Below are 26,019 nucleotides of genomic sequence, written 5' to 3' on the forward strand. Positions count from 1 at the left end.
GAGTCAAAAACTTCAGAAAATGCCAAAAAAGCAGTTTTTTCGATTTTTAGGTATTTTCCACGTCAAAAATGATAATGATGCCTATGCCATTCGAAAGAATGGAAAAAAATACACAAAGTAACAATATTTTAAAGTTGGCGAAAAATTTACAACATAACCTAAAATTTTTTTGAAAATTTCAAAAATTTTTCCTGCGCTCAATTTTGAAGCTAAAAGTCTGACAAAAATCAGGCAGCTTTGTGTTGTTAGGATACGCATTCATTAATTTTTTCAGATTTTTTGCAGCAATACAGCGTCTGGAAAAAAATGTTTTCAAAAAAACACGTTTTTTTCCATAGCGGACCCCCCGGTGCACCTAGGGACTTGAAAATTTGGATGAGTGAGTTTTCAATTATATATTTTCGAATGGCGAAACCCAAAACTGAATCGAGTCTGGTGCAATTTTGACCATCTTATCCCGCTATAGCCTTTAATTAAAATTGACGTACTAGATTTTGCATAATAATTTAGCAATCTCAACTTTTTTTAAAAAATTGAAAATTTTTAAAATCTTGCACAACAAATACTAGAGCATACAAAGATTTGTCAATTTTTTTACATATAAAGAAGGACTCCACCTATCTAATGCACTTCACAGAATGGAAATCGGATTATTTAAGCAGCCTCAGCAATGTTTTAAAGTTATAAACAATTTTTTGGATTATAAACAAATTAGTGCTGGGGCCAGGAGGGGGTGCTACGGGCTCCTTTATTTAGATGGACTTACCTAAGTTTTTTTATGTATTTTGACCCGTAGAACACGAATTTTTGGGTAACAGTTGATCCGGATATCGATAAGATTGTTGATAGACAAAGAACTTGAGGAATGACATAACATCGATTTTTCGCAAAATAAATCATTTTTATGTATTTTTTGGGTAATTCTAAGCAAAAAATGTTCTTACAAGTTTCTTCGTAGGATGCATAGTTTTCAAGATAAACGCGGTGGAACTTTCAAAAAATCGAAAAATTGCAATTTTTGAACGCGAATATCTTTTGATTAAAAAATAAAATAGCAATTCTGCTGAAAGCATTTGAAAGTTTAAGTCAAATTATACCCCTTTTAATTATTTGCATTGCTAAAAATTAATTTTTTGAAGATATTCTTCTTTAGCGGCGAATCGATTGATGGTAAAATTTGATTGATCCGCGCGCATGCGCACACCGACAGTATGGTATTAATCGTTATACGGGCTCTGATTGGGTGTTGAAATTTTGAAATGATCTGTCAATAATTATTCAATATGGAGGTTATCGGTAAACAAAAATATTGTATAATATTAGTTTTTATTGATGTGTGGACAGAAATAAAATCAAATTTATAATTATAGTGACTTTTTAAATAGTTTTGAAAAACCGCAGGTACGTAATTCTAAATGTTTCAGTTGGAAATACCTAATAGTTTCAATACCTATCTATTTGGAAAATGTAAACAAAATAATGTAGTTACCTATTAGTAGGCAATGCTTTAATTTACATAATCTGATTACGTACAAACTTTCTACAAATCTTCATCTCATATATCGTTTTCTTACTCTATATTTTGTTGTATTTTATTTCGACAAAAATCAAACTAATAATTTTATTAAATTCATATAAATTTATGGTGTAAACGTTTAGTTTGTGTATATTCCCACATGACGTATACGAGAGTTTGGTGCAGTTTGAAATGGCGTCAACTTTCGTACGGCGCGGTAGACGTGAAGTGGGTTCAAGCCCCAAGCAAGTTATTATTTTTTTATTTTTGTTTATAGATTTTATGATTGTAAGTATATTATTATATAATTTTTGAAGATATTCTTCTTTTTTGAAAGTGGTAGATAAGAAAGTTAGTTTGATTTTTAAATAAAATAAGTACAAATAACCTTTTAAGTATATTTACTTCGTTTAAATTACCTGGGTGTCCCGAAAACAATGGTCATAAATTATACCACACATTCTGGGGTCAAAAATAGTTCGATTGAACCTAACTTACTTTAGTACAAATGTGCTCACAAAAAAAGTTACAGCCCTTTGAAGTTACAAAATGAAAATCGATTTTTTTCAATATATCGAAAACTATTAGAGATTTTTTATTGAAAATGGACATGTATAATTCTTATGTCAGGAACATCTTAAAACAAAATTATAGTGAAATTTGTCCTCCCCATAAAAAATTTATGGGGATTTTGTTCCCTTAAACCCCCCCAAACTTTTTTGTACGTTCCAATTAATTCATTATTGTGGTACCATTAGTTAAACACAACGTTTTTAAAACTTTTTTGCCTCTTAGTATTTTTTCGATAAGCCAGTTTTTATTGAGATGCGGCTACTTTTTCAATATATTTACGTAAAAATTTTATGGGGGTTTTGTTCCTTTAAACCCCCCTAATGTTTGTGTACGTTCCAATTAAACTGTTATTGTGGTACCATTAGTTAAACACAGTGTTTTTAAAACTTTTGTCTCTTAGTCTTTTGTTCATAAGTCATCTTTTATCGAGATGTAGCTTCTTTTTCAAAATATACATAAAAATGTAAATTATAAATAGATTTTCAGATTATTAACAGGTCTCTATAACCGTACTTAACCATATACAAATATGTGGTGGATTCGACAAATATTCAAAATATCTCGATAAACACTGGCTTATCGAAAAAGTACTAAGAGGCAAAAAAGTTTTAGAAATAATGTGTTTAACTAATAGTGCCACAATAATAATTTAATTGGAACGTACACAAAAGTTTGGGGAGGTTTAAAGGAACAAAACCCCCATAAAATTTGTATGGGGTGCACAAATTTTACTTAATTTTTTTTTTAAGATATTGCTGTCGTAAAAATGCCACATGTCAATTTTCAATAAAAAATCTCTGAGAGTTTTTGATATATGAAAAAAAATCGATTTTCATTTTGTAACTTCAAAGGGCTGTAACTTTTTTTGTGTGCACTATTGTATATAGGTAAGTGAGGTTCAATCAACCTATTTTTGACCCCAGAATCTGTGGTATAATTTATGACCAATCTTTTCGGGACACCCTGTATAATAGAAGAATATCTTCTTACGTGCGTACAAAGTACACACACATTCTTTTTTTATTATTAAACAAAGCGATTTGTTTATAAGACAAAAAATTATTTATAGTATTAAAACATTGCTGAAGCCCCTTAATCATCTGATTTTAATTCTGTAAAGTGTATTAGATAGGTAGAGCACCTCTTTATATGTAAAAAAATTAGCCAACTTCTAAATGGTCTACTTTTTGTTCAGAAAGATTTTAAAAAATTTGAACTTTTTTAAAAACATTTAGATTGCAAATTTTTTATGCAAAATCTATTAGGTCGAATCTAGTGAAATTTGGTACACCGTTTAAGTAAGTTATAGGAATTTTCTAAGGGAATTACTAAGGTTCTAAGTGCCACCAAAGTGGTTAAGAAACATTGAATAACAACAGGCGTATTTTGACCCCTTATTTTGTATTTATTGCTATATTGCAGAAAAGGTAATACCTTAAGACATTTTTGACCAGTCGTATATCATACAAAATTCAATTAAGTATCTTTATTTTATTTATCTACGACTTTGTTCCAAAACGAACCGTTTTAAAGTTATAAGCAAAGAAACCAAAAAAAATCGATGTTTTTCGAAATTTTTAAATTTTTTAATTTTGTATTAATGTTCCGGGCATATTTGAGAAAGAGCATAAGTCAATGATTATTGTTGAAGTTGTCACCTAACTTTATCTGCAAAAATTCGAATGCCACCTCTCACATCCAAAAATTGACGTTTTTTACAGATTAGTCCTGGTCTACTAAATGTAGTCCAGAGAAATAAGATTTTCCCGTGACACATCCCCCTCCAGGTCGAAACCAAATTTTTTGAGTAGTATGGACATCTATATTAATAACCTTTATGTTTTCTGCAGCCGATTTTGATGACATACATGGCTATAAACAAATGAAGATCAAAAAACGGTATATTTTCGCTTTTTTCGTCTACAACCAAAAAGTTAGGCATTTTAAACAAATTTTAGAGCAAGAAACTCGTAAATCGTCTAAAAATGTCAATATAGCGTTCGCTGAATATGTCTATCCTTATTGGTTGCTTAGAAAATTGCAAAATAAATCTTAAATTTTGAGTTTTTATAAATACTCATAACTTAAAAAATTAACTTAAAATTAACGTAAAAATTAACTTAGAACCTTCTTATTACACGAATGAGACTTCTGGTGCTTAAATTATATTTAAAATTTCAAAGCAGTTGGTCAAATAGTTTAAAAGTTATTTAATTTGTTTATCCCAATTCATTTTTTTTTGCAACACTATAAGTCAGAAAATTATGAGGTTACAGTAATACTTCTGAGAGTTTATGGAAAAAGAACATTTATCCTATTGACTTGATTAAAAAAAAATGACACAAAGTAATTTTAAACAGTGTAAAATTATTTTGCAAAAACACGTCGATTTTTTGCTTACTTATAAACAATTAAAATAACTTTTTAACCGTTACCCGTAGAAACATTATTTTTTCATATTTGGAAAGACTAAACTTTTATACACATTTAGAAAGAAAAACAATTGTCCTAGGACAATTAGGGATGAAGTTAGCCCCCCTTTTTTTAATTCACATGTTTTTGCAAAATAATTTTGCAGTATTAAGAATTATTTTTTTCATTTTTTTTAATAGTATAAATCTTCTTCTTACATAAAATACCCAAAGTATTAGTGTAACTTCATCATTTTTTGACTTTAGCGTTGCAAAAAAGATTAATTTGGGATAAACAAATTAAATACCTTTTAAACTATTTGGCCAATTGCTTTGAAATTTAGGATATGATTTAAGCACCTGAAGTCTCAGCATTCCGTGTAATAAGAACGTTCTAAGTTAATTATTACGTAAGTTATGAATATTTATCAAAACTCAAAATTTATGCTTTATTTTGCAGTTTTCTAAGTGACCAATAAGAATAGACATATTCAGCGAACGCCATATTGAAATTTTTTATACGATTTATGAGTTTCTTACTCCCAAATTTGTTTAAAATGCTTAACTTTTTGGTAATAGACGAAAAAAGCGAAAAGTTACCGTTTTTGATCTTCATTTGTTTATAACTATGTATATTGTATATCATCAAAATCTGCTGCAGGAAACATATATTAACCCTTAACTGGTCCGGCGTCGTCTGACAGACGATTCAATAATTTTGATTATTTTTTATTGGAAATTGGCACCGCCCACAGGCAAGTAGTTCTATCTAATCCTTAAACTATTGGAGCTTGACAAGTGGGTGTATTTGAGACTAGTTTCTCTCAGTTCCTAAAAAGTTATCGCAACAGTTAGGTTGAGAGTAGTTCCTCAGACGACGCCGGACCGTTTGTGTCACTTTTTTGTGTTCATACTTGGAGTTCAAGAAGAGCAAGAGGATGTTCTTATTTTAGAAAAAGCGCAAGATTTGAAGTTTATGTCCTTGTAGAAAGCGCAGGATGACAAAATACCTGTGCTTGAGTTGCAAAAAGCCTCTTTGTTTGGGATGTATAAAACCACTACCTATGTAAAAATTGCATATAAAATAGGTAAAGTTTGACTGATGCTGGAAACAAACATTTTTGATCGATTTTTATTTTACCTAGTTTTTTGTTTAGTGTGCAGTTTGAACATCTATCCTAGCAATACATTTTTTTTTCATGTTGTTTTTTATATTTTTTTTTTGTTTACTTTACAAAACTATGTACTTTTTCACAAATATTTGTGCGGATTTCAGTTTTATTTTAATATTTTTTTCTTAACAAAAATAATTTCCAAATCTAATACGTTCACTTGTATATAAACATATCAAGGTATGTTTGTAACATTTATTCTTAATAAAAAAATTATTTTCGAGTGTTGTTTTGCTTTCTTGAAAAGAGTAGTTTCGCAGACGACGCCGGACCAGTTACGCTACTGCTACAGTACCGGACCAGTTAAGGGTTAATATAGATGTCCGTACTATTATAAAAATTTGGTTTCGGCCTGGAGGGGGTTGTGTCACCAACAGGATATTTTTTTCCTTATTTCTCTGAACTAATGTTTTATTTTTTTAGTTCCTTACTGCATCAATCGAATTAACGCATGGAAAGCTGAACGGTTTATCACATGTTTACAGAGATGGTGATGTTACAGTAACTTACGATCGTAATGCCAATATTATTACGTTGAACCTTCCACTACTTTTCAAAAAATTAAGTGTAGGTATTTTATTTAAATATATACATACTTAAAACATATTATTATTACATCTCAACAAACTAAGATGTTTTATAGTAGGGGAGCCCAAGTAGGGATTTTTGCAGTTACTCGAGCGCGTCAGAAAATCACATGGGGAGAAACCTTGTACCGTGTAAATGTACGCCTACCATATATTTGCTCTTCATACAGGGGAGTTCGTTAAGGGGGATCCGAAAAAAAAATTTTCCTTAGAAAAACTCGAAATCGTCAGATTAAGATAAGTTAATTACATGCAGAACAGTGTATTTTTAAAAATCTGACGATTTGAGCAGTGCGTAAGGAAATGGATGAGTCACAAAATTTCACAAAAAAGCGAATATTTCGCGAAATGAACGTCAAATCGAAAAACTAAAAAATATGTGTTCAATATTTTTCAAAAATCTAAATTAGTTGGGCAGTAAATTAAGAATTATAAATAGGAACCTCGCGATATTTCGCGAAATGAACATCAGATCTAAAAACTAAAAAATGCACGTATTCAATATTTTTGAATAATCTAGCAAATGACAACAAACACGACACTAGCTTAAAATCTTAAATAGGAACCCCATTTTTAATTGCCGATTATGATTCCTTACGTAAAAGGAGGTAACTTTGATTTTGAGACATTTTTTTGAGTTATGGATAAATGGCGCTATAATCGTAGAAAACCATTGCTGGAAATAAAAAATTTAATTAAAAAATACAAAGTTCCCACTAAATTGGAAAACTTAGCTTAACTTTTTTTGGTTTTAGGACCTAATCTTCACAACCTAATAGATCCCCATAACGTTCGAGTAGCTGCAAATTTAGCACCCCCTACTACTATGTTACCCCGCTTTCCGAATACTTTGCCTTGAAGAATTACCTTCAATAATCTGTATTTAATGCCGTTTCTCATTAAGTTTTCGATATATTCTAACTTTCTCTTTTTAGTGGTTATGTCACCTCTATTTCTTTCCCCATTCCTCATAATACGGTCTTTTTGGTTATCTTGTCCGTCCATGATATCCTTAGCATTTGCCTGTATAGCCACATCTCGCAGGCTTCAAATTTTTTTTCCGTCGCTTCAGTGAGTGTATGTGACATGCTGTCCTGTACCATAGAAAGCACAGGACAACACTCGATAGCCTGTCTCCAAATGTCACAATGGCTCATCCGCCCATTCGTTCCCAACCAGTATCCAGAGCAGTTGAGACGATAGGCTGCCATCATGGCTTCGTGCTCTACAATGAGATGTAGAGGAGGTAAATCCAGCAGAATCTCAAGAGCTGCTGTGGGAGTGCTCCTCACGGCCCCTGAGATGCCAACGCATGCCAACCGCTGTAGATGAGCCAACTGGACCTTAACTGAAGACAGTCTAGCCCAGGACCACCACACGATTGCTGCATACGTCAGTATAGGCTTTATCATGGATTGATATATCCAATGTAGAATTTTCGGCTGCAGACCCCATTTGGCTCCGAAAGCTCTTCCCAGATGTTCCCAGAGCCCAGATGTTCCTTCCATATCAGTTTAGAATCCAGTATCACTCCTAGGTACTTCACTGACCTGAAAATCGATAATATTGTGCCATGGAAGCTAAGATTTCTAGTAGACCCTTCTCCGAGTAAACGAAACCACAGCAGTCTTCTCAGGATTAACCCTGAGTGACTGCCCCCAACACCATTCTTCGACGAGCCCGAGAGCCACCTGCACCTGAGTGACTTCGTGCACTGTTCCCGGAAAGAGCCCCTCATTCAGGAAAACTACGTCAACGGCCTAGGCTTCTGCATATATACCTTGTTCGGAGAGTCGCTGAAGAAGGCCGTCAACCACCAGGCACCACAGCAGGGGGATAGAACTCCTCCCTGAGAGCAACCACGAGATGCCGACACCCGGACGCAACAACCGTTCCGGTACGCAGCTATCTGCCTCTGAGAAAGCAGGGCCCGGATCCACCTGACCAAGTTTCTGCCAACCCCATGCTTTTTTGCAGCATCACACATGGAGTCAAAAGTAGCGCAGCTAAAGGCGCCCTCAATATCCATAAAGCTACCCAAGCTGTATTGCTTCCGATCTAGCACCCGCTTCACCCTGCAGACAAGGTGATGCAGGGCCGACTCACAAGACTTCCCAGTCTGGTAGGCGTATTGACGTGTATGCAAGGGATTGCCCCTAAGTGCTCCATCACGTATGAATCGATCCACTAGTCTCTCTAGAGTCTTTAGAAGAAGGATGAAAGACTGATTGGCCGGAATGATTTAGCAAGGGTAAAATCAGTTTTACCCGGTTTAGGAATAAATACGACTCTAGTCCTTCTCCAGGGCAAAGAAATATACCCTATCGCAAGACAGGTCCTAAACATCCTGACCAGTGTGGGAGCCATAAGGTCCAAACCTTGCTGAAGCAGAGCCGGTATAATTCCGTCGTCACCTGGTGACTTGAATGGAGCGAAACCCCTAACAGCCCAGCACACCTTCGTTTACGATACTACTTCCTTCGCCATCCGGAAGTCCTCCATTCGCGGAGCCTAGCCGCGGCTAAGGCAGTATCATCATCCAAACCCTCCGGAAAGTGAGCATCTAAGTGAGTCCTGAGGGCCTCCTCGTCAGTTGAAGATAGGCTTCCACTAGGAATACGGACCTGACCGACCCCCTGGGTTGGATATTTGGAGAGGGCATGATGAACCCTAGCTGCAGCGGGCATGTGTTCCACGCTCTCACAGTAGGCTCTCCAAGAGCTCCTCTTTGACCTCTTAATCAGAGACTTGTATTCCCTCTGAGCTTCTTTAAAGGAGTCCCAGTGGGCAGGGTTACCAGTCCTCTTGGCCCTATTGAAAAGAGCCAATTTGTGTTGTCTCTCTACCTGAGGTGTCCACCAGGGAATAGCAGAACCAGCCGTTCTCTGTATAAGAAGGCAGCTAGCTCTATATGCTGAGGTTAGGGCTCCAAATAAGTGATCCAAAGAGATCTCTATCTCCTCAGCTCCGCCTCGACAGGGAGGCAGACCCACGAGATTATGGCCGAGCTCCTCTCGAAAGAGTTACCAGTCTGCAGCTCTTGGATTCCTACATGAAATATTCTGGAGCTTAAGAGCCTCCAGCTTAACGATAATGTGTCTATGATTTGACAGTGAGATTTCCTCGGACACAACCCAATCTGAGACCAGTCCCACTAATGCTCTAGAGCATAAAGTGAGGTCGATAACTTGACTTCTACATATCATATAAACACTAACTAGTATATATTACTAATAATATTTTTAAAAACTAACTATATATTACTATCTATATTTTTCTTTATATTTTTTCAGTTTACGTATGACTACCACGTCGTAGTTTTTCTAGTTGGACCGACAGGGGGATTGACAGGATCTATCGATAATTTCAGACTATCAATAAATCTGAGCTTAGATCTTAATAAGTATCAGGCAAAATTAAACAAAATTAAAACTTCGAATAGTGGGTAAGCATATAATTTATCAATTGGAAAATAGAAATTTTAAATATTTAATTATTTATTACAAAACACATAGTACGTTCTTTAACGGTAAAATATTGCAAAATCTCTAAATTTTAAAGAACCGCGAGAAATATACGACCAAAGTAAGTCCGGAAATACATAAACTGACTAATTGTAAGTAACTTTTGTTCAATATAGTTTTTTCATTAAGTCAATATTTTTTGAGTTATTTGCCAGTGAATATGTTCATTTTTTCAACAAAATAACCACGCTTTTAGATAGTTTTTCGCAAATAACTCAAAAAGTAAGTATTTTGTCGAAACAAATATTCTTAGCAAAAATATAGCCTGTAAAAAATAAAAAAAAAGGTGTATATAGCACGTCTCTATACCTAGTAGATGCAGAGTTATAGCTAATGAAAAATAGGTTCATATTCTTCAAATTCCAAATGGAATACTTTGACGTGAAATAACCAAAATTGAAGCACATTTCGGGGAAAAGTCATTTCAACTTATTTGAAGTGTTTAAAAAAGCTTCATTTTTGTTTTATAAAAAGTTACTCTCAAAATAAAGTTAGTCGCTTTTTTTTGGTAAATAAATCGGGAAAATCACCTCCTAATTAGTGTCTCAAATGAACTTAATCGACTTCACAAGTTTCTTAAATCGTGTATGTATTATTTATATGATCTGTAAATTTCATCGGTTCAAAGTCCTTATTTTTGAAGGGGCTGTAGTTAAAAGAGGTTGAACGAGTCACTGATCACGAATGTATGCAAATTTAGAAACACCAAATCTTAATCAATTTTTGTCTTACAGAAAAACAAAAGAATACAGAAGACAGAAGACAGAAGAATTCAGAAAAGCAATTCTGACTTTTTTTGTTTTTTGAGATTTTTGGTATCTCGAACAATTTTTTAAGTTATTTTGAAAAAAAGCATATTTTTTAAAATTAAAATTTTTGAAAATTTTATTTTGAAACCAAATTTCTTTAAAAATAAGCACTGTGAATCGAATAAACTTACAGATCATATAAACACAACATAAGTAAAATAATTTGTGGAGCGATAACGACTAATTTCATTTAAGTTGCTAATTAGGGAGAGGTCTTCCCAATTTTTTTTGCCAAAACAAAAGGGACCAACTTTATTTTGAGCGTAACTTGCCTAAATTTGATGCTAAAAACTTTTTATAAAAACAGAAATAAAGCTTTTTTAAATACTTTAAAAAAGTTAAAATATGTTTTACCCAAAAAGTGCTTAAATTTTTGGATATTTCACGTCGAAATATTCTATTTGAAATTTGGCGAATATGAACCTATTTTTCATTGGCTATAACCCTGGTCCTACGAGGTCCAGAGACCTCACGCGTACACCATTTTTTTTACTTTTTTTGCAGGCTATATTTTTGCTAAGATCGTTTTTTCGTCAAAATACTTACTTTTTGAGTTATTTGCGAAAAAACGTCTAAAAATGTGGTTATTTTGTTGAAAAATGAACATATTCTCTCGAAAATAACTCGAAAAATGTTGACTTGGCGAAAAAGCTCTATTGAGCAAAAGTTACTTAAAATTAGTCAGTTTATCCATTTCCGGATTTATTTTGGACATATATATTTTTTCACCCCCAGTAGGGGGTGAAAGTCACCCCCAGGGAAAAAGCACACATCGGCACAATATCTGTTTTTTTCTTTGACATGTAAGCTATCCGTATGCCAAATTTCATGTCAATTCAAGCGGTTCTTTAAAATTTAGAGCAAAAACCGTGAAAGAATGTACTAACATCAAATATTACAATCGAAAACAATATAAATATGAGAATGAGAGTACTGAGATCAGAATTAACTAAAGGGAAATCAAAGATAACTAAAATTAAAAATAAATATGGAAGTGCAGTCACAAAATCATCAAGAACATAAATTAGCCAATCGCGTCTACTGCTGGACAGAGGTCTTCCTTAGCTCTTTCTATCTGTCTCTGTCTTGTGCAGATTGCATCCAGTTACTGTTAACGCGCTTCAGGTCGTCAGTCCATCTAGTTGGTGTACATACTCTGCTCCGTAGTGCTTCTGTTCATGGCCTCCACTCGATAATTTTCATTTACTACAAACTATCGTTGTGTGTTAGTTGGTGATTTTAATATAGACATGTTAGCTAGTAATTTCTATGGGGAAAAATAAAAAAAATATTTTCGGCTTATGGGATACAACAGTATGTTAGTTATCCTACTCGTATTACCTACTGACACTAGCAAAACTTTGGTAGATTATGTGCTTTCTAATCAAAATAATATAAGTGCTTGTGTTCACGACTGTCCAAAAATTACTGATCATTCCGTTATTTCCGTAAATATCTCTAATAATAATAATTATAATATATCTGATGGTAATACTTATTCAAAGTTTAGAAATTTTTAATCAAAACTTGGATAAAATCAAAACTAGTCTTACCTATCATGTTTCACTTTAATTTGGATTCTGTTGATGTTAATATCATTTACGAGGAAATTTTGCAAAATTGTGAAAATGTAATCAATGGTACCAATTGTACCATGTCAGTTTCAATCTAAATTACATTGGTTTGATTATTAGGTGTTTAAACAAATTAAACAGCGTGATAGGGCTTATAAAGATTTTAAAAAATATATTGACGTCATTAAAAACAACATAAATGGCAAGTTTTTAGAGACATACAAACGAGATAGTAAATATTGTAACAAAAACGAGCGTTCGGGTATTTATTTACGACTTTATTATTTATTTATACAAGTTTACTTTACAAACTTTAGCTTAAGACTAAACTCTATTTACAAATATGCCCGTATTTATACCCAGTTGTTATTCTGGAACAATCGACGCCCATCTCTAGCTATCAGCTTGTTTACGTCATTCTCGAGGTGTTTACTGTTATACGGTGGTCGGCCAAGATTTCTCTTTCGTTACACTGCTCCCCTCTTAAGATCTGAGCGTCCCGATCAGCAACTCTAGATGAAGGCCCAGGATGGCGGAATCTACAGGATTCTCTAGCTCTGCATACACCCCTAGAAAAGAAGTAGCAGTCTACTGTCTTTGAAGGGTATGGCATCTTCGGGTGCATGCAACACACAGTAATTCGTACGCCAGTTTCTCTGAAGATCACTTCAAGCATGCTTCTCACAATCTTCCAATCCAGATTTTCTACTGCGTGGCCTATTTTTGGTAAAGCCAAATTTTTGATGTCATAATTACACACGATTTTCTTCAAATTAGAGCACGCCATATGTTCTCGTAGCTTGGCGTGTCCGTATAAGACTTCCTGGTCACCATATACAGCAAAGATCGAGGACCATCTTCCAATCGCAGTACTCTTCCAATTTTAGGGTGCTGATGTCTTAACTCGTCCAGGCGGCCGAACTTCTATTGAATACGGACGAGATTCCTTTAGTCATCTCGAGGTCTTGGGCATCACAGTGGGCTAGAGAGACGTTTTCTGGAACACCAAACAGATCTTGCTGAACTTCTGTGATCACGCCGAATCTAGCACTCTTTCTCGCTGCGTAATTTGACATAAATTGATTAAAACTTGCCTGTGCGGCGTCTTTCATCTCCTGTTGGAGGACTCGGGCTTCTTCTGTTTCATTTGAGCCAGCATATGGTGCAAGACGATTTATGTGAATAACTTTTGGTTTACCGTTTGGCAACTTCTTAATTCTGTATATTACTTCATTTATTTTCTTCTTAACTTCATACGGACCTTCCCATTGTCTTTGCAGTTTAGGACACAAGCCGCGACGACGTTGTGGATTATAAAGCCAGACAAGATCACCTACTTCGAAGCTTTCATTCTTGCATCGAGAATCATATTGATCTTTCATTCTGTCACTGGCTATCTGGATGTGTTTTCGGGCAAATTCATGAATGTTGTTCATTCGTAACTTCAGGCGGTCGACGTATTCTTCGCCTGCAACATGTTCCTCGGAAGGTCTGCAGCCAAACTCTAGGTCGCAGGGCAAACGAACTTCACGACCCAACATCAGGCAGGTTGGTGTTTGACCTGTAGTTTCATTTACGGCCGAGCGGTAGGCCATCAGGAATAAATGAATGTGTTGGTCCCAATCTCGCTGATTTTCAGATACAACTTTGGACAAGTGTTTACCCATCGTTCGGTTCATCCTCTCGACCATCCCATCTGATTGAGGATGTAGGGGTGTTGTTCTGGTCTTATTGACACCAATCAATTTACAAACGTTTTGGAAAAGAGCTGACTCAAAGTTTCGCCCTTGGTCGGAGTGGATCTCCAAGGGAACACCAAATCGGCTGAAGAATTCTTTAACAAGTACCTCTGCAACAGTAGCAGCTTCTTGATTTGGTAATGCATAGGCCTCGGTCCATTTCGTAAAATAATCCATGGCTACCAGGATGTATTTATTTCCAGCATCAGTTTCTGGAAATGGACCTGCAATGTCGATTGCTACTCTTTACATAGGACTGCCAACATTATACTGTCTCATGGGTGCTCTCTTTTTACCAACTGGACCATTACCGGATGCACACAGTTCACATTTCTGGCACCATCTTCTTACATCATCTTTACAGTTCACCCAATAGAACCGTTCTCGAACCTTTTGCAGAGTCTTCGTAATGCCAAAGTGTCCACCTGATGTACCGTCATACAACTGACGCAATACTTCTGACACTTTACTTTTAGGTACAATCAACTGAAGCTTAGATTCTGTACCATCATCGTTCTCAAAGATTCTGTACAAAAGATCATCTTTTAGTATTAGGCAATTCCATTGGCTCCAGTATGCCTTGACTTCCGGACTACATGCACTAATGTTTTGCCAACTAGGTCTCTCACCTCGACGCATCCAAGCCAATACTCTTTTTATACATGGATCATCTTCTTGGGCGTGTTGTAACTGTTGGGGCTGCCATTGTTCATTAACTACGGTGGTTCGTCTCACGGGGCAAAATCGTTCCTCTAATTTGGCACAGTGATTACAATTTGCACTGCATCGTCGTCTCGAAAGGGCATCAGCATTTGAATGAACTCTTCCGGCCCTATGTTCTATCTCGTAGTCATATTCTTGTAATCGTTCTAACCATCTTGCCATCTGGCCCTCTGGATTACGGAATTGTATGAGCCATTTTAGAGCAGCGTGATCTGTTCGAAGAAGGAACTTTCTGCCATACAAGTATTTATGGAAATGTTCGCAAGCCTTCACTACACCCAGCAGTTCTCTTCTGGTAACGCAATAGTTTCTTTCTGGTTTCGACAGGACTTTGCTGAAATAAGCGATAACTTTTTCCTGTCCATCCTGGATTTGGGAGAGAACAGCTCCTATGGCACTGTTGCTAGCATCGATATCCAAAACAAATTTTCCTGCCTGTACCGGGTAGCTTAATATCGGTGCACTGATCAGAGCTATTTGTAGTTGTTCGAAAGCTTTTTGGCACTCTTCACTCCATATATATTCTTTGCCCTCCTCCGTCAACTTTGTTAGGGGCTTGGAGATATTGGCAAATCCTTTGACAAATCGTCGGTAATATGTACATAGGCCGAGGAAACTTCTAATTTCATGTTTATCTTTTGGTACTGGCCAATCTTTAATTGCCTCAATCTTTTCAGGATCAGCTGTTACACCGTTACTCGATACAATATGTCCCAAGTACTTAACTTCTCGTCGAAACATGTGACATTTCTTCGGACTTAACTTCAAGTTCGCTGCCCTCAATCGTTGACAGACTTCTATTAAATTCTTGGCGTGTTCATCAAATGACTTTCCAACCACAATTACATCATCCAAGTAAACCAGGCATGTTTTCCATGTTAGACCTCTTAAAACTGCCTCCATTAATCTTCCAAATGTGGCAGGGGCATTACATAAATACATAAACCAAACGGCATAGCCGTAAACTGCCAAAGCCCTGATCCTATCGAAAACGCGGTTTTCTCCCGATCGGCTGGCTCCATGTCTACTTGCCAATATCCACTTTTTAAATCGAGTGTGGAAAACCATCGAGAACCAGAGAGAGTATCCAATGTATCGTCTATTCGGGGCAAAGGATAACTATCTTTTTTTGTTACCGCATTGAGCTGGCGGTAGTCGATACAAAAACGCGTTGAACCATCTTTCTTCTTTACCAGAACTACTGGTGATGTCCATGGACTGTTCGATGGTTCAATTACCCCTTGTTTGTCCATATCCTTGATAATCTCTTCGGCTTCATCTCTTTTCGCAAATGGAAGCCGTCTAGGCCGTTGTCTGATTGGCTGAGCGTCTCCGGTATTTATTTTATGCGTTACTATGCTTGTTTTGCCCTTATCCTTCTTATCAATAGCAAAAACATTTTGGTACTCTATCAGCATAGACCTCACTTTTTCCATTCGTTCATGGTCAAGATATTGGCATCTTTCAATGATCATCTCGACAAGGTCTTTTGGATACTTTGACTTTGATGATTTCTCATTGGTATTCATAGAGCAAATGGAAACCACGGGAACACACTGTCTGATCAAAGCTCCTCTACTTAACTTAATAGCAGTTTCCCTTACATTCATAACTCTTACAGGAATGACATCTCGAACTTTTACCAAAGTTTCCGCCGTTATCCACATCTTCGACCATCCTTAAACTTCCCTCTCGGCAGTGTCTATCAAGCATGGTCATCAGAACTTTCTCACTATTACCGGGTATGGTTACGTCGCATGTAGTTAGTAAGCGGATGGCATCTTCTTTGTCGTCGTGAAAGGGCAAATCTTCACCATTGATCCTGAGAACTCCATTTTGAACATCCAATATTGCCCCCACTTTTCTTAGTACGTCCATCCCCAATATAAACTCGTCGGAGATCTCGGCAATTAATACTTGATGTTCAACTGTGGTCTGGCCAATGGATATTGACATATTAGCCTCGCCATATGTGTTAATTAGCTCACCAGTCGCTGTTCTAAGCTTTACTGTTGCAGGTGATAACTTATGGTGGCCTCGTACTACGTCTGGGCGTGCGATAGTTCTCGTTGCACGTGTATCCACCAAAAACGATCTACATCTATTATTGATACGACCTTCGATGTATAAGTTGTGGATTGCACCGGAGGACGTAAGGTTGACAGTTACTATGGGGGCTTTAGTTCTCGAGGTCGGCAGTTGCTCCTTGGTGTCGACCCGCTCTAGTTTTCCGACGGCTGTACGATCTTCTTGCAATTACGACGAATGTGGCCTACGTCGCCGCAATTCCAACATCTAGGGTCGCGTCTCTTTGGCATCTCGGTACGAACTACTCTCCATATCATTTCCTCCAGAAGTTCATCGTTGTGTTCGTCACTTTCTTTAATGGTTCTTACTCTATGGCTTCGTGAAGTTTGACTAGCCGTTTCGTGCTCCCATGTAATAGCAAGTGCTTCATCTAAAACTTTCGGTCTTGCTAGTCGTAAGGCTTTCTGTAGTTCACTCTCTTTCAACCCATTGATGAAGGTATCTACGGCAATTTCTTCTAAAATACTGTCTGGCGCCTCCGGATACGCCAACCGCACCACACGAGCAACATCTGCTTCAAATTCTTGCAGATTCTCACTTGCTCGTTGACTTCTACTTCGCAGTTGTGCTTTGTATACTTGTTGTAGATGAGCATCTCCATAGCGTTTTTCTAGACGAGTGAACAAGGTCTGGTAACATTTTTCTTGACCCTTAGGAATTGACCTTAAGATATCTGCAGCATCACCTCGTAAAGCAGCAGTCAATGAAACAGCCTTTTCTTGTTCGGTCCAATGATTGGCGGTCGCAATAGCTTCAAATTGTTTAAGATATATGGACCAAGAGGACTTTCCATCGAATGGTGGTAATTTGAATCTCATATTATGCGACGTTTCGTCTCTCGGTAGTTCATCTTTCACTACAGGATCTAACGCTGCTGCATTAACTGATGGTTGTACTTTTGTATCGGTTATCATGCTCTCTAGTTGTTTGATCTTTTCTTCTACGGTCTCTACACTTTTCTGCATCTTATCGAATGTTCTAGAAACCTCTTCAAATTTCTCGTCGTTCTGTCTACAAACGTCTTTAATTACTTGAGAAACACTTTCAAATTTCTCGTCGCTTTTTCTAGAAGTTTCATCCTTTTTTTGAGAAACACTTTCAAATTTCTCGTTGCTCTGTCTACAAACTTCTTTAATTACTTGAGAAGTCTCGTCAAATTTTTTAGCAACGTTCTCGAATTTCTCGTCGCTTTTTTTACTAACTTTTTTAAGTTTCTCGTTGTTCTTTATAGAAGTTTCATCGATCTTTTGAGAAACACTTTCGAATTTCGATAAGATTTCTTGTTCTGCTGACTGGAAGTGGAACGTCTTTGGGTCTTCTCCGTTCTTCGTGAGGACATCCTCGAGTCGTGCTTGTAGGACTATCTTGAGCCCACTGCTGTCCACATCCCGTTCCTCTAGCTCTTCACGGAGCTGTTTTTTCCTGTAAGTTCTTGTAGCAACATCTTTGGTCGGCACACACGTACTTTCCAAAATGTCTTTTAAAAGTCTTTCCAAATACCGAACAATCAACGCACTTTAACTATTCCCGACGAATAAAGTCCAAAAGTCTTTTAAAGTCTTTCCGAATACCGAACAATTAACGCACTCCGGTTATTCCCGACGAATAAAGTTCAAAAGTCTTTTAAAAGTCTTTCCGAATTCACTTATTTATATCGTACTAAGTTTACTGTATTTTTTACCGAACACCGACACCACTGTAACAAAAACGAGCGTTCTGGTATTTATTTACGACTTTATTATTTATTTATACAAGTTTACTTTACAAACTTTAGCTAAGACTAAACTCTATTTACAAATATGCCCGTATTTATACCCAGTTGTTATTCTGGAACAATCGACGCCCATATCTAGCTATCAGCTTGTTCCGCCTACGGGACGTACGTTCGAGAAGTCTCTCCTCCTCTCCGCCGAGGCCAAGATCATTCGATTACCTCATTCTCGAGGTGTTTACTGTTATACGGTGGTCGGCCAAATTTCTCTTTCGTTACAATATGTTAAAGCTAAAAAAGAGCGATTCTATTTTAACGAAATAGACAGGTATAGAAACAATCCAAACAAACGTAATGTGGAAAACTTAAAAAAAAATTAATCAATGATAATAGCCGAGAGATGCCAAACTCTGTAATCTTTGAAACTGCTACAGACCCAAAACGGTTAACAAACAACGTAGAAATAGTTTTAATGAGTATTTTGTTGAAAGCATTGAAAGTATTGTTCAAAGTATTGAGCATTCTGAAACATGGTGTAAAATTTTGATAAACTTGAAGAGCTTTCAATACAGGATTTGAGAAAAATTGTTGGCAATTTGGATAATAAATTCTCACTACACGAAACGTGAAATTGCAGAATGGTAAAGGAAGTTTTTGAAACCATTGGACACGTTATGTTAAATTTAATTAATACATCTCTTGCTACGGGTAAAATTCCTGAAGTATTAAAAATAAGTACTATAACCCCTATAAAAAAATACCCAATACTACAAAAGCTGAAGAATTTCGACAAATCAATATTTTACCTCCTATAGAAAAACTGACATGAATGTGGATGTGCATGTTTGTTACGTTGATTTTGAGAAGGCTTTTGACAAAGTAAGACATGAAAAATTAGTCCAAATTCTAAAGACAAAAAACATAGACAAAAGGGACTTACGAATAATAACAAACCTTTACTGGAATCAAAGAGCACAAATTGTAATAGATAACGAACCCAGTCCAGAAATTGAAATCAGGAGAGGAGTTCGGCAGGGATGTATTATGTCTCCATTACTCTTTAATGCATATAGTGAAGCCATTTTTGAAGAAGCATTGCTATCTCAAAGTGAAGGAATAATAATTAACGGAAGATCTATTAACAACATAAGATATGCAGATGACAGCGTGATTATAGCAAGCTCTGCTGAACAACTCCAACTACTACTGAACAAAACAAACAATTTCTGTAAAGAATATGGACTAAAAATGAATATAAAAAAGACCAAATACATGATAATAACTAAGAAAATAAACATACAAACAAGCATACATTTGGGAAATGTACCGATAGAAAGGGTTGATAAATACAAATACCTAGGAACCTGGATTTCAGAGAAAAATGATCAGACAACAGAAATAAGGACCAGGATAGAAATAGCAAGAAATGCGTTTGTAAAAATGAAAACAGTTCTCTGCAACAAAGACCTTAGCTTAGAACTGAGAGCAAGAGCTTTGAGATGCTACGTGTTCTCGATACTACAATATGGACTTGAAAGCTGGACATTAAAGCAAGAACACATAAATAAGCTACAGTCATTTGAAATGTGGTGTTACAGAAGAATGCTTAGAATAGCATGGACACAGAGGAAAACGAACACGGAAGTACTGCGAGAAATGGGTAAAGAATGCGAAATAATAAACACAATAAAAATAAGAAAGTTACAATATCTGGGACACGTAATGAGGGGACCGCGATATGAAATGCTAAGACTGATAATACAGGGAAAGATAAGAGGCGGAAGGAGTATAGGAAGAAGGAGAGTGTCATGGTTAAAGAATTTAAGGGACTGGTTTAGATGCAGTTCTATAGAACTCTTTAGAGCAGCGGTGGATAGAGTAAAGATAGTGATGATGATATCCAACCTCCGATTAGGAGACGGCACTTGAAGAAGAAGATAGAAAAACTATTAGAAATTGCTGTTTATGAACAATTATTGGAACATGTAACAAAAAATAAAATTTTAATTAATAATCAATCAGGGTTTCGTAGACAATTCTCTTGTGAATCAGCATTACAAGTTACATTATGTCACATAAAGAGTAATTTAGATAAAAATAAGTACGTGGTCGGTGTATTTCTAGATTTAAAAAGAGCTTTTGAGACCATCGACAGGATAATATTGATATCAAAACTTAAACCGTATGGCATAGGAGGTGCAGTAATTGCGTGGTTAGAAAATTATTTAGAACATCGCAAACAGAAAGTACGTTCTAAAGACCAATTATCATATGAAATGGATAGTAATACAGGTATTCCTCATGGCAGTGTATTAGGCCCTCTTTTATTTATTCTGTACATTAACGATATCGATATTTTTGTAAATTGTGAGTTTATTAACCTTTTTGCCGATGATACGCTAATCTGTTTTAGTGATGAAAATTTTGATATAGCCATTCAAAAAATTAATACTATTTTAGATATGGTTAACAAATACTTGATAATTAATAAACTTAAGTTAAATATTAAAAAAACAAAGGCTATGGTTTTCACTACTAAACATAAATATAGCTTGTTCGATTCTGAGAACATAAATTTAAATATTAATAATGAAAAAATTGAAGTTGTGAAAGCAGCTAAATATTTGGGATTCCAACTTGACAATATTCTGAATTTTGACAGTCATTTCGAGTATGTTCATAAAATCATATCAAAAAAACTATACTTTCTGATCAGAATATCTCAAAATTTGTCAATAGAGTCAAAAATTACAGTATATAACACAATTATTCAACCTCATTTTGACTATTGCTCATCAATATTATATTTAATTAATCTTAATAAACTTAACATGCTACAAAAATTACAAAACGTGGAATGAGAATAATTCTTAAAACAAATCGTCGTACCCCAATTAGGACGATGTTAAATACTCTAAACTGGTTCTCTGTTGAAAATAGATTGTTTTATTACACCATGATTTTGGTCTTCAAAATAGTAAATGGCTTTTCACCTAAATATTTTCAAGAATTCATTTCTTTTAACAAAAATATTCATTCTTATAACACCAGAGGTTTAGATGACATATAGTCCGTCCGCTATAACTTTTCCCATGCGGTACGATTCATTTTCAATCAAATTAAATCAAAACATAAATTGAAACGAACGTCGATGTGTATATACATTTTGTATACTGTATACTATATACTACACACATCGACGTACGTTTCACGTTCTGTTTTGACTTAATTTGATGAAAATGAATCGTACCGCATGGGAAAAGTTATATCGAACGGACTATATTATATACCTAGAACTATGTATAAAAGTACGCTGAATTCGCTCTTTTTAAAAGCTTCCTTAAGTTTAATCAGTTACCTGCAGCTGTAAAAAAATGTACTAGTCTCAATAATTTCAAAATATCGTATAAACAACATATCCAAAATTGATAGTGTACTTTCTTTTCTTTATATTGTATGTATATTATGTTTTTCTATTTCAATAAAGATTTATCTATCTATCTATCTACAATACGTTTTGTACATCGGCTGTCTGATATTTAATCAGGCGAAATGTCCTGCCTAATTACATCTTACTGAAGCGATTCTTTCGATAGCATGTCTTGTTTTTGATTTACGACGTATATTTCTTTGTTTTGTATTCGGTCTCTCATGGAGACACCCAACATCTGCTGCTTTATAGCCCTCTGAGTGACGCGAATCATCAGATATTGGAAGGTAAAGTACAGGGCAAAAGATTAGTAGGAAGACGCCGGAACTCATGGCTGAAGGAACTGAGAAGATGGTTTGACCGCTCATCCGCAGATTTTTTTCGTGCAGCAGTTTCCAAAGCTACAGTTGCCATTTGGATCGCCAACCTTCGAAAGGAGAATCGCAAAGTACGATTGTGCTACATCGCACAATAAGATTTTTTTTTATATAACCCCTATTGGATTCTGCAATCTGCCGGAAGGGCAATAACCGTTTGCTTTGACAAATGTGAGATTGACATGTAGAGTATCACTACAGTATCACATCTCCTTTAAAGAACTAGCTAAATTTAAATTTAGTTTTTTTTTGACAATGAGAGTACTTATTGATGTCTATATGTCCTTAAAAGCTAAAACTTATCTGAGTCCTGTAGACAGGTCGGCAGGCAGCAGGCGTCCAAGTCTACGCACTTCGTTGACATCGGGCACGTTTAGGCGGTTGACACCACGTTCACACTCACACCAATCCAGCCTCAGCCTCAAAGAACCTTCAGACAAACCTTGATAAAATCCAAAAGTGGCTAAAAAGATGGCGTATCCGAGTTAATGAAACGAAATCTACACAGGTGACATTCACTTTACGCAGAGAAACATGTCCACCAGTAAAAATCAACGACTGCTACCTCCCACAAGCTGACGATGCTAAATATCTTGGCATGCATTTGGACCGACGGATGACTTGGAAGAAACATATATTCACCAAAAGAAAACAGCTAGGCCTTAAATTTAGCAAAATGTATTGGCTGATTAAACGCAAATCTAAATTATCATTGGACAACAAAATACTGTTGTATAAGCCCATTCTCAAACCTGTGTGGACATATGGTATACAACTTTGGGGAACCGCCAGTAATTCCAACATTGACATCCTTCAAAGATTCCAAAACAAAGTGTTGCGAACCATCGTCGATGCACCTTTCTACATCCCCAACAGGGTCATTCTACACGACGTCAAGTTGGAATCCATCAAGGAATTGATCTACCAGTTCAGTGTTCGTTACAGTGAAAGAGTGTCAGTGCATCCTAACATGTTGGCACAATAAGATGAAGAAGATACCCTTTTGCGCTCTAAATGTTGTTAAACAAGTCAGTTGAGTTCGATTTCTGCTTACAGATATCACAAAATCTAGGCATGGGATAAAAAAGTTTATTTAAATAATAACGTAAGCTCGTGCGTTAGAATTCAAGGAGTTCTTTGAAACTCTACGTTCTTTGACGTTAATAATGGTCTAAGACAGGAAGACGCGCTGGCGTGTCTCCTCTTTAATATTGCCTTGGAAAAGGCAGTCAGAAAATTAAATATTAGAATGAATGGAACTACAGTAAACTCTCTCTTAACGGACACCTCTTCGCCGGACCCCTCCTCTATACGGACGATTTTTAAAACAAAAATTATTCGGCCATATATGAACCTATACCCTTTAACTCCCTTCGACGGACACTCTTAACAAGGGACGCGGACAGTAAATGATGTGTAAATGCGGACAGTAAATGAAAAAAAAAATTCCAAATATTTTACATATAAAACTTCAGTATATAATACATTTATTATTTCAAATCAATACAGATGTCCACTAAATGATATTTGATACTATTCACGTTATCAACACTACATAAGTAATAAAAATTTAATGTTTTTTTTGGTCGGTGGACGAAATGCGACACCAGGAAATTGTTAATTGTGTTTTGACTGGAAGAAGGATTTAAGAATTTTAACCGGAATGTCTGATTAAGCATAAGCAATGGATGTCGTTGTATTTTTATGAGTGTTTCTTTAAAAAAATTATTTTTGGATTAAATTCCATAATAAATTTTGTCTGTTAGATTTTTTTAAGTTTGAAAGAAAAAGTCGATGTGGTTCATTATGGAGAGAAGCATAAGTTAAGTGTTAGACAGTTAGCTGAAAAATTTGGAATTGGAAAACCTCAAGCCAGTGAAATTTTGAAACATAAAAGTGATTTAATCAAACAGTTTTCTGAGAAAGGTCACCTGGAAGCGAAAAGAAAATTTTTGAAAACCGATGGTACTGCATTAGACCTATAAATAATTGTTTTCGATTGGTTTTGTGAAGTGCGGTCTAAAAATATTCCTGCTTCTGGAAAAATTATTCAAGAAAAGGCATTAAAAGTTGCAAGGGAACTAAGCGTTAAGTTTTGTTCCAACACAACGAAGAACCATCATGTAACGATCACGTTCCTATAAAATAATACGTTCCATGCATTCTGTGTCTATATATCGTGCGCTCCATGGGTTATTTTGTTTACTGCGCAGGACGGTGATCGTTACATGGACGGTGTTCGTTGTGTTGGAACAAACCTATTATTAACGCAGATAAGACGGGATTATTTTTTAGAGTTTAGAGCATTACCCAAGAAAACTTATACCCTGAAAGGAGAAAGGGGCATTGGAAGCAAAGCTTCTAAAGATAGGATCACAATTCTATTTTGTACCAATATATTATTTTGATAGAAGAATGCAGAGAGAAAATCGAAAAGTTCAATATTTAATCTTCATAGACAATGCTGGGTGGTCATCCACAACTTGTGTTATGTAATAATAAACCTAGTATCTCTTTTTATATATACATAAATGCACTTATTTTTAAAACATTTAAGTTAACATATTTTTTTCTCTTCAACGGACACCTCCTTTAAACGGACACTTTACGAGGAACGACTACTGTCCGTTCAAGGGAGAGTTCACTGTGTTTTAAATAGATCGAAGCAAATTCTCGCATTCGCTGACGATATAGTTATAGTGGGCAGAAGTTTGGGAGACATGGTGCAGTGTTTTACAAGGCTTGCGGACGCGGCAAGTGAATTAGGACTTGTGGTAAACGAGGAAAAAACCAAATACATGTTGGTTTCTAAAAACTCCCGAAATATCCAACAGAGAATTCAAATTAACAATCACACCTTTGAGCAAGTCAAGGAATTCACATATCTTGGATCGCTAGTAAACTCAATAAACACGACAAGCGATGAAATAAAAAGACACATAGCAATAGCAAACAGAACTGTTAACGGTCTCCATAAACATTTAAAAAATAAAAATATAAAACGTACAGTAAAGCTCAATATATACAAGACCTTAATAAGATCGGTTTTGATATATGGAGCTGAAACGTGGACCCCAGCTCAAAGTGATGAAAGACTTCTTGGTATTTTTGAGAGAAAAATTCTTAGAAAGATTTTTGGGGCAGTAAATGAAAATGGGCTATGGCGTCGAAGATACAACTTAGAACTGTATCAGTTATACACCGATCCAGATATTGTGAAATTCGTTAAAGGGCAGAGACTTAGATGGGCTGGACACATTGCTAGGATGTCAGAAGATGGAGGGAAGTTGCCAGGAATCGACAGGAGTGGCGACTTCTTTGTGAGCAGGCCAAGATCCACAACGTATTGTCGAGCCACTTATGATGATGATGATGATATATTTTTTAACAAAGTAAGTTATCAATCGAAGTAGCACAGAAAACGACAATAAATATCGTTCCCATACCACCAGATTGACAACAGGTGGAATAGTTTCTTTGGCTACACCTCCTGATTTTATTACACCTGGATTTAACCAGAGTACTATGCAGCAACTGCATTTTCGTGTGCAAAGAAATTGAAAATGTTTATACCAAGCGGTCTAACTGTGTATAATTTTACATGCATCTGATCTGCGACGGAACTGACGTCACATACTGTTTACAATTTCTGACGTGAAGTTGGCGTTGACAGGTGTTTTTGTGGTTAATAAATAATAAATATTTTATTTGGTGACATATTTTAATGTAAAATACATTGTAAAACAGGTAACATTATACAGGGTGTAACGAAAATACAGGTCATA

General features: G+C 35.8%; 1 protein-coding gene across 2 annotated transcripts in view; it reads left to right on the forward strand.

Moving 5' to 3' along the window:
* The window catches only part of LOC114333559 (uncharacterized), a 58,074-nt gene that overhangs the window by 26,306 nt on the left and 5,749 nt on the right, over positions 1–26,019 (forward strand). Inside the window, exons 3-4 of one of the 2 annotated variants that reach the window (XM_028283448.2) lie at positions 6,096–6,239; positions 9,553–9,704. In XM_028283448.2, the coding sequence (XP_028139249.2) occupies positions 6,096–6,239; positions 9,553–9,704 (296 nt within the window). The remainder of the gene's footprint in view (positions 1–6,095; positions 6,240–9,552; positions 9,705–26,019) is intronic. The other variant, XM_028283449.2, reaches the window with a different exon arrangement.

The sequence above is a fragment of the Diabrotica virgifera genome, chromosome 2 (genome assembly GCF_917563875.1).
Source record: "Diabrotica virgifera virgifera chromosome 2, PGI_DIABVI_V3a".
Lineage (NCBI taxonomy): Eukaryota > Metazoa > Arthropoda > Insecta > Coleoptera > Chrysomelidae > Diabrotica > Diabrotica virgifera.